Source organism: Haemorhous mexicanus, chromosome 7 (genome assembly GCF_027477595.1).
Source record: "Haemorhous mexicanus isolate bHaeMex1 chromosome 7, bHaeMex1.pri, whole genome shotgun sequence".
Taxonomy (NCBI): domain Eukaryota; kingdom Metazoa; phylum Chordata; class Aves; order Passeriformes; family Fringillidae; genus Haemorhous; species Haemorhous mexicanus.
This window is the reverse complement of record NC_082347.1, coordinates 22,577,973-22,587,964: the sequence shown is the minus strand read 5'-3', so window position 1 is coordinate 22,587,964 and position 9,992 is coordinate 22,577,973. Positions and strand designations below refer to the sequence as shown.

The 9,992-nt window shown below is 35.8% G+C and overlaps 1 protein-coding gene across 12 annotated transcripts in view; it reads right to left on the bottom strand.

Moving 5' to 3' along the window:
- PPP3CB (protein phosphatase 3 catalytic subunit beta) overlaps positions 1 to 9,992 on the bottom strand; it is a 46,840-nt gene that overhangs the window by 3,295 nt on the left and 33,553 nt on the right. For 3 of the 12 annotated variants that reach the window (XM_059851420.1, XM_059851418.1, XM_059851423.1), the window contains exons 13-16: positions 6,904 to 6,933; positions 4,706 to 5,264; positions 2,970 to 3,028; positions 2,282 to 2,350 (exon numbers count right to left, since the gene is read on the bottom strand). In XM_059851420.1, coding sequence (XP_059707403.1) covers positions 5,086 to 5,264; positions 6,904 to 6,933 — 209 coding nt within the window. In that variant the 3' untranslated portion in view covers positions 2,282 to 2,350; positions 2,970 to 3,028; positions 4,706 to 5,085. Of the gene's footprint in view, positions 1 to 2,281; positions 2,351 to 2,969; positions 3,029 to 3,562; positions 5,265 to 6,903; positions 6,934 to 9,992 lie in introns of those variants that run through there. The other 9 variants (XM_059851421.1, XM_059851422.1, XM_059851424.1 and 6 more) reach the window with 5 other exon arrangements.

Genomic DNA, 9,992 nt, shown 5'->3' with positions numbered 1-9,992 from the left:
CCCTAAGCCTTAGTCTTTTTGACCCAGACAAAACCACTCCCCTCTGCTGGATTCCTGCATGTGTCTCTGTGGGAGTCAACTGTTTCAGCCAAATTAATCTCCAGCACTCAACAAGTTTCTGAAATACCTAAACTGCTGAATTTACTGTAGAAGACAAAGCCTGAGGCTGTGATGTCAAGCATTTTACACCCTGTCCCCTTTTAATGTGTTTCCAGCATAATGTTGAAAAACATGCAGGTGTACAGTTTAAGTCACAATACACTGCCAGTTTAGGAGCCTTGGCAGAATCTGACTGCACACACCTATTCCTTAAATCAGTGGTTAAGCGTAATGGTAACTAAGGCAGCAAGGGAAAGGAGAAATCATCTTGGATCTGATTCTGAAGTCTCTCCTTGTAAAGGAGTGGGTTACACAGCAGCTGACCAAGCAGTGAAAAAGCATTTATTTAATGCTAACCTGTAAATCCAACCCAAAGCAGTTGTGACGTACTCAATATAAATAGCTATGTGGATGTTTTCAAAGGATTTAAAGAGAACTACTTTGAACAGCACATTTGGGTTTTTTTAGAAAGCTGCAATGAATCTGTCCCCAACCATAAATTTAAGAGAAGCTTCAAGTCCAGCAATAATAAGCAGTGTGTTCCTTCAGCAATGCTTTAACAAGTAACAATTGTATTATAGGACACCCTCACGCAAACAGCACAAACCTATTTCTAGTATCATCAGAAAAAGGTGCTAGGGTTGGTAGAGCTGGTTCCAAGATGACAAACCTTCACTCTGCACAGCATAAACCCAGAGATTTTTGCACAGCAACAACAGATTATCAAGGGTATCATACAAAAAAGCTTATGTATTTTACTTATATCAGTGGTCTGCAACCCAAATCTGATTTTAGACTATAAACTTTTTCTGATACTAATTAAGAAATACAGTTCAGCTAGGTCAGATTAATTATTTCAAATTAGATGGAAGATGATTTGGAGAGACTAGAAGACATTCTACTCTGCAATACTTTGGTCATCCTTAGTGCAAGCATCCACTGAGATAGATATACATGTGTGTGTAGACAGCTATCTGTCAAAAGCTTTCCAAGCTTGACCAAGCTTCTTATAAACTTTGGTTCTCATTTATTTGTTCCTAAGCAAACTTCCTTACATATGAAGTACCTTAATAATTAAAGCATATTATTGCATATGTCTTTTTATGTCACCGAAAATCCCTACCAATTCACTTGTCATTTGAAGCAGAATATTGATTAAATCTGGCTCATACATACTATCACAAGAAAATGAACATATGAATAGGCTTCTGTGTTCTACTCTATGTGAATGTAAAACATTTACCTGTTTTATGGCAAAAATATTTTCATTACATGCTAACAACAAAAATTGTTAAATGGGTAGCAAGAATTGAATGATTGACAATGAAATTTTAGCAAAAAATAGGCAAAGAAAGACTGAACAGATACTGTCAATCCTGCCTCTGAAAAAGCCTTAATTTTCTACTTAATTTACATAATATTGCTTTCAGATTAAACATTAGAAAAAAAGCAAGCTGTTAAGAGGGTCTTCCCTCCAAAAGTGCTCAGATTTGCAGCAGAAGTGACCTCCCTTTCTAAGAGAAAAACAGCTTCAATCCCAACCACCTGGCTTAATGCAAGGGGGCCAATCTTCACAATTCGGGACATAGGAGTAGAGGAATTTTTCCATTTCACAATTTAATTTAATAAGCTTTGAAAGCAAAGCTGTTTCACACTATAATTTTGGGAGGTGAAGTTGTTTGTTTGCCATTGAACTGGATATAGGTAGATTGTGAACTCGGCTGCTCTTCCCTGTTTGGCTCAGCAAATGGCAACAAATTCCCTGACAGTGCAAGGCCCTGCTGGAAAATAACCCCCCAAAACCTGACCCAGCTCAGTCTGTACTTCTGCTTCTCAGTCCCACCAACACACAGCTACACTCCTTGGGGCAGTCAGAGACCCCAGCCCACCTCTGAATCTTTGCTGATGTTGCCCTCCAGGTGAGCACACCACAGATGGTCCTACCCCTCAGCCCAGGGAAGAAGTGACCCACATGTGTCTGCTGAGCCCAGGGCAGGGCAGGGAGGCACTCATCAGTCCAGCACAAACCAGGAATGTGCCAAGCCTCTCACAGCTTTTGCTGCCTGTCTCCTTTGGCTGTAAAAGCCAAGCCTTCTCCCCTCCCTACCCAAGAACAGACTAGGCACATACAGATGACTATTTTTTTCTTTCCCTCATAAAACAAGTAATGCAAACTACTTACAGTTTTCTGGGAGTAAGGAAATTTCTTCTCCCAAACAATATAAGAATTAGAGACGGCTCCAAACTCCACCTTACAGAAACACAGAAAATGAAGGCCTACTTTACAAACAGGAACACCCCCAGACACAATCCTGGTACCTGACTACTTGCCTAAAAGGTGACAGGAAAAACACAGCATGAGAAATCAGGCCAACAATTACCCAGTGTATTTTCCTTTACTGCAGATCTGCCTTCATATCTGGCAAAAACTATTACAGACAACGGATACTGCAAGGGAATCCTTACAGCAGCAAAACAGATACTGCAAGGGAAATCCTCACAGAAGTGAACACAGAATCCTCACAGAAGTGCTGGGCACTTACTGCCACACAAGTATCAGAACCAGTTCTCTCCAATTACAGTGAGGTCTTTCAACACAAAGATTGTATTTTCTTCATATACACAATTCCAGCTACTCGAAATCCTCATCACAACCAAGATCTGAGTATCAAATCAGAACAAATACTTTCTTTTGAGGTTGTGACATTTCCCACTAGCACTTACAAGGAGAAAGGTACCATCACCATATTCATCATAAAATTTCAGTTGTACTTTGTAATAGGTTTCTGTTCTGCTCTAATGTGACACCATATGCAGACTGTACAGCACGGAGGGATAGGAGTGCTTCATAAAACAGCCAAAAAACTTACCATTTTTAACTTGATCTTCTGGACTCAAACTCTGAGAAGAATTTCCAATTAGAATGCATCTGCAATAAAGTAAAATTGAATATTAAAACTCCCCTTACCAACAGTGTGTCACTTATCATAATTCTCATCCTGTTTAGCAGCTTGTCCTTAGTTTAAAAAGAATATGCCAAAAGGCTAATTTGTGTGTCTGTACAGAGGGCCAAAACAAACAATTTTCTCCCTCTGCCCAAAAAGCAGACCCAACACACTTCAGTAGTCAAATGTTTAGTTCAAACCAACATATGAAACACAGCTATGCATAAGAGTCTTTTCTAGCGTCCACTAACCCTGCTCTGACAAGCCTGTACAAACCAAAAATAGATGTCTGGTTTACCACACAAAATATTCCTGAGAGAGAACTCAAAAGCAAAAAATAGCAGCAGGAATAAGATTTAAATTACATAGTGAGTGTTTACATTCAACTAGTTCTTTGCAAGCTAAATCTGACCTTTTATGCTATTTTTTTGAATGGCTTAAATATTGAAGTCTATTTCTAAACAATTTGCAAGGTCAGATTAGACCTATGCACGCCAAATAAAACCAATACACAGTGATAGGAGCCGTAGCCCATGCACAAAATTTATTGTGTGCTACCGTTTATAAAATACTGGAGTAGTTCGGAACATGCATAAAATTTCCAACTTAAGGGTATGTACAGATTGTAGTTTATGGCAAAGAAAAAAAAAAAAAAAAGAGATGAACTCTAGTGACATTAAGTTTCAAGTTGTGTTCCAGGGGATGAGAAGGACATGTAGCAAATGTCAAAATATATAACAAAGTACACTGGCAATCAGTACAGTCCATTATTTGTGAACAAATTAGCACAGGGCTTCAATTTTTATTTTACCAAGCAGTCCTGTAGATACCAAAATACATGCAGTCTCAAGTTTACACTTTCACTAACGCCTTAGCAGTTGAACACAGCAATTGCTTACGCGCTGCTTTGCTTAAACAAAAAGTATGTCCAATACAGGTTCAGTTTCCTTTACAGATTTAAAAATAATAAAAAAGCTTGCAGCTATTCAGCCCAGTGATTGTTAGCTATTAATGCAACCGTAATACTCACAATAAACTAAAAGTACCTATAACATCTAGGTAACCTATAGATGTACATCATAGGTCTATATATTAAATATTTGCAAAATGAAAACATGCATACACAAAATACAATGCCAAGCTTTACAGACTTGATATGAATCAAAATTTACTTAAACAATGTACAAAGTTCAATTAAAAGTACCTTAAAATTAACACTTCCATATTTTTTCTTATTTTTAAAATTAGTATATATATTTTTTTTTAAATTCAAGGTGGGGAAAAGTCTTGAAAAAGCTGGGCAAAAAAGTTTCTAAATTAAATATTTTTTTTTTAAATCTGTGTTCAAGTAATAAACATTCCTACATAGAAATCTTCTGATTAGCTGTAACTAAAAAATACAGTGAATACAATATAGAATTAGCAACATCTAAAGGAGTAAACCTGAGGTCAGCATTTTACAGAATGACCAACTGAAATGTTTTGGCTTTTTTTCTGTTATTTAAAATACAGTTTTTGCAGCCTCAGATATTTTAAGACCATTCTAATCTATAATTTTAAAGACATATCATGAAACCAATGTCCATTAATAAATAGTTAGCTCTTAGGGTTGTATTTGAAAGTCTGATTTAAACAAACAAACAAACAAACAAACAAACTACCTCTACTGAAAGAAAAATCCCATTTGTAAACTTAAAAGTGTTGACAACGTAAGCGTAAGATGCTAGCCTAGGTGTGCTTTAGTGAGAACAGTCCGATCCTTTCCCCAGATCTCTTCCAAAGCTGCAGCAGCCAGTGATGGATGTTTGTGTGAAAGGGTGAGGCACACGCTCCCAGGAGGTTGGGTCACCGTGTAAGAGAGGGGCTGTTGTCTCAAAAGCATGATGGTCACTCTTCAGGGGGATCAAGTCAGATGGTTTTCCACCTTGTGTTAAGTAGTCACTTCAAGTGATCCCCCTATTTCATTTGTTGTCACATCAAAAAGCAGTGATCTAGGAATTCTCAGGCAGGACATGAGTGAGTAAACCAGAAGCTGATGTGGTCACTGTGCATTGTTGTTGCCAGTTCCATTGTTTCCATTGGCATTTGCTGTGTTTACAGTATTAATACCATCTTGCTGAAGAGCATCTTTTCTTGGTGGCATTCTCTCATTGATCCTATCCAAACCTTTTGCTTCTTCAAAACTGCAGATTCTATGTTGCGGAGAGAATCCTCGTATTGCTTAACAAAATGCAAATTTTATATGTCAGTAATGGAAATATAAGATGAAGGCATATACTTTTTCTAACAAATGACGTTTAAAAAAAGATTAAAAATCAGCCAAAGAAACTTATGGCCCTGCAACTGTATTGCTAAAAGATTCTCTAACCTGCTTTCCTGAAATGTTCACAGCAATCATTATTTCAGTTCCTTACAAAAAGAACAAAGTATGGCAAATATTCTGCAAGCAGGAATCAAGGGGTTTAAGCCCACTTGATTGCTTCTGCGTGTCCCTGGTGGGGCCAGCTATCACAGCTGTGCTTTTGCTGCTCAGCTCATTGGGCTAATCTTAACATCCCCCTTCTCTTCAGGGCAATGTCAGTAAGATCTAAGCAGCACAGCAAGTGCAGTGGAGGCAAAGCAGCGAAGGGTTACAAAAGTAGTGGCAGATTTAAATCCTGCACACACACCAATGGCTTGATCCTGCAGTTTTCATGCAGGCAAAACTGCAGGATGTGGTTCACACTGTGCTAATCATGTGGATGATGGAAATGGACACAACCACAATCACCAAGTTAGCACTGTGGTTCAACAATGGTATCATTTAAATACAGATGTATTTAAAGTATAGAAAATAGGTATTATTTTGGTACTGATTATTTTGATGAATGAGGTCTGTAGTTGAATTTACACCTGAAAATGGCTGACCACATAATAAGACTGAAGTCTTTGGGATGAAATAATTCTTTGGAGATTTAAGTACAGCTTTCCACTCACAACAACAGGACCTCTTGCAGGTGTGTGTGAGAACAGAATATGGCACTTGTTTATATTTTTGGAGATCTGACTTCCTTAATTAAAAAAACAAAGAATACAGTCATTAAATGGTGCTTTGCAACTAAAACTGAAAAACCCCAAAGGTAGCTCTCTCAATGGCTATGCTGTTTGTCATTCATTTCATTGAATTCTGAGCAAGAAGAAACTTAAGTCTCTCTGAAAAGAAACAATCTGAAGTTGAAATCAAATAATTTGATAGCATTTTGCTCAATACCATTAATAGAGGATGTATATGCAACTTATTTAGCACAGAAGCACTAATAATCCATTGAATTTAATATCTCATAAATACTAGAAATAATTTTGAACGGTAAATTACATTCAAAATCTATAGAAAAAACTTGTATGTCTTGCACTACCAGATATCACAGAAAGTTTAAAAGAATGTTTAAAGCCATTAAATGTATTTTATGAGAAAAGGCATGCATAAACAACCCTCCTTCCACATACAACATCCCCTCCCCACAATCAAACAAAACCTTCAGTTGAATGCAGAAAAAAACCACTAAACACTTCTATTTTTAAGAACTTCAAGACAACATCACATATCACAACATGCTATTGTACAAAAACCTACAGCATATTCTGTAAAAAAAAAAACCAACAAAAAGAGACCAAAAACCCCCAAGAACTTCCCTAAAATATTAAAGAGAATCATTATCCTAAAGCCAGAAATGAATGTTACATGTAAAATAGATGAATCAATGCAGTTGATTCATCTCTGCTTGTGCAAGTTGAAAATAAAACACACCCACACAGAGTACTTTTGAATTCCCTCCCAGACACCACAGATCTCTGCCAAGGGCAAAGACTCTGATCATACCTTTTTCAGCCTCAATTGCCTCTACAGTGGCTGTACAGAAGTGAGCAGATGCATGCAAAATGAATGAGAAAGATGAAGAGTGTAATATCGCACAGCAGAAAAGGCAATGATCAATTTAATATAGTATGCTACGCCAGATTAGATTACAATTAGTTAAAATGACAATTAAGTTTTTGGGGGACTGTTTTTAAGTCTAAGTGAAACTTTTCCTAAATTTTAACTAATGGAGTTTATCAACTACAAGTATGTCTAAGTAACACTAATGAACTGATGTTATTAACTATACATTTCTGTAACTTTGGGTTGTGATTTTTGCTTTGGTTTTTGTTAAGACAGCAACAGAAAACTTCAACTGATTCTAAAGTTGTGGTATGGTTTAAAAAAATACTAAAAATATATTTGAGACTATTTCTGAAGATTAAAACGCAATAGTGAGCTTCATTAAATTACCAGGAAGGACACCATAAAAATAACACTACTAGTATTCTAATAATAAGAAAAAATAACTTTTCTCTTTACCTCCCTGAAGTTTAACTAGCACTTCAATTTGTCACAATATTTTAAGCTAAAATGGCCATCTCTGAGAACTGAATAGTGAAATTTAAGCCAAAGAACACAAATCTAGAAAGTTAGTTAAATCTGCATATTTAATAAGTCTTGTAAATTGTTTAGTTGAATCAACAACAAAGTCTACAGCAGGAAGAGGTCTGGATTTAACATAGTTTTAGTGGGTGAATTAATGTGAATATGAAGAACATCTAGTTCACTAGCTGTTTTTTTAACTAAATAACTATGACAACTGCTTTGATTTCTTATGTGTAAGATCCTTCCTCATAATTTTAGCTCTTGATGGCAAAGCTTTAACATAAGGTTATTATTATTACAACCTGAACTGTATCTAAGTCATTCATGGTAATAACAACCTTTTACCTCCTCCACTATTTACCAACCCTCTAATACCATAATTTCAGAAATATTAACAAAAAGTAGCTTACATAGTGGTAAACCTACTTGTGTAGTGCTTCATACATACTGTTAACAACAAAAATCATGGCAGAGTATTCAAGCAAGGGCTGGGGAAAATAGCTATATAAGAAAATAGGGCATTAGATGAGAATAGAAGCCTTTAAAGAGATTTAAGTTTATTACTTCTCATTTCCTATCCAACAAAACCAATCACCTACACCATGCCTACACTATGTTATGTATGAATTGCCTACACTATGTTTTAAGCTCACTGCATAAGATTCTAATTTTCACTGAGATAGTCTAAAAAAATTGGATACTTGCATTATGTAAGTATCCAATAAATACTATTTTATTTCATAAAATAATATTAAATACTTAAGGAAAATGAAGCATTTTGAATTTCATATACTGCACTTTCCATGGAACAAAAAATGAAAAAAATGTTAAAACAGTTTTGCACTTAAATCTACAGAGACAAGGGCAATTCCAGAATTAAATCAAAAAGCCACTTGAATGGATGCTTATTTATGTTTACCTTAAGGGAAAGAAACTTTCTCTATTTCTAAAAATAAATTACTTTAGGAATTGTTTTAGAAAGTCACCAAACACATTTTTGAAAACTATAATCAATTTGCCATACAAATATAAAACTATGTAAAGAAACCACCTCTTTCCACCATTTTCTGTTACCTGTGGAGTCTTTGTTTTCAATCTTTTCCTGAAAAGATCACGAATACTGATTTATCTCTGCAAATTATGTAGCTTGGTCATAAATAGAAATTTCAAAATTTACTCCTAGTTCACGCTACTTGTAGGTTTACTATTCCAAAAAGACCTTGGAATGTTCATCACAGTTAGGAAAATAAAAGAACAAACTGACTGGAAAATACAAGCACTTAAAAAACTTGTAGAGACTCAATCTGGAAAATCATTTTGTTGGATTCTCTTTTGCAGGTATATCTAATTTAAACTTTATACTTTGTAGACTTTGAGAAACCTCCAATAAATATTGGATCATATTAACAGATAATTCTGAAGTCTTTGCTCTGAAAATTCTCAATAGAAAGCTGATTTTAAGCAACAGGTTTCGATGGCATTTCTGTCCTTCATTTCAGCTCACCTCTTGTTTTACTTAATGGATGCATGGGATAGAAAATCCTTACCAATTTGCAACATAAACACAAAAAGCTATCTTGACTGCTTTCTGACTAATAGCAGAGGCAGTAGTTCAACTGACATCCATGGAAGTACTTACAATTTTTAATTTAGATTTCTGTTTAGTACATTGCTGAATAAAGCTCTAGGTGTTTTGTCTGTTTTTAGCAGGTGTTGGCTCAATTTGGAAGCTAATTTTATTGAATTTAATTCCCAAAATAAGTCACTAGGAAATGTTATTTTAAATAACAGTACTTAATATTATCTTTATTATTTCAGCTACTATAATGCAAGCAACAAAAATAATAAAAAACAAATTTACATTAAAAAAAAGAAATATACAAAGACCATGGTTTCCCAAAGTCCGTTTTTAACCTAACACATTAAAGCTGTAAAAAGTAAGCTATGATTAATTTTAAAAAAATATATCCATATATTCATGAAAAAAGAAATCATACATTGATGTCTTCCATAGGATGTAGGCTTGCATGTGTTTCCAGAATTATGCTTTTGAATTGAGCTGTCTTTGTTTAAGCCTTTCACTGCAGTCTGCATTTGGCATCCCCCCCTGGGCTGCTCTCTGCTGCAGTGAGGATCTGTCCTGGTGCTGCCTGGCAGGATGGCAAAGCCACAGGCACTGCTGCTTCGAGCAGGAGGAGGAGGAGGAGAAGGGCCAGCAGCTCACAAACACAGCAGCTGGGCTCAACAAAGCCTCACAGAACAGTGGCATCTGCTAAGACCCACCATAGAAAATGTTACTGACATTAAGAACTATAAAAGGTATATATGCAAAAATTGCATCGGTGTGTATATCTATTTGCCCTGATAAAATAATTTCAGCCCAGCTCTCTAGAGAAATACACTCCAATTTCTTATAACTTTCAAAGCTGCTTATCTATTTAACAGCAACCAATGTGCCATTGAAAAATGAGCATTTGTAAGACTGAAACTAGGAAAACCTAGGG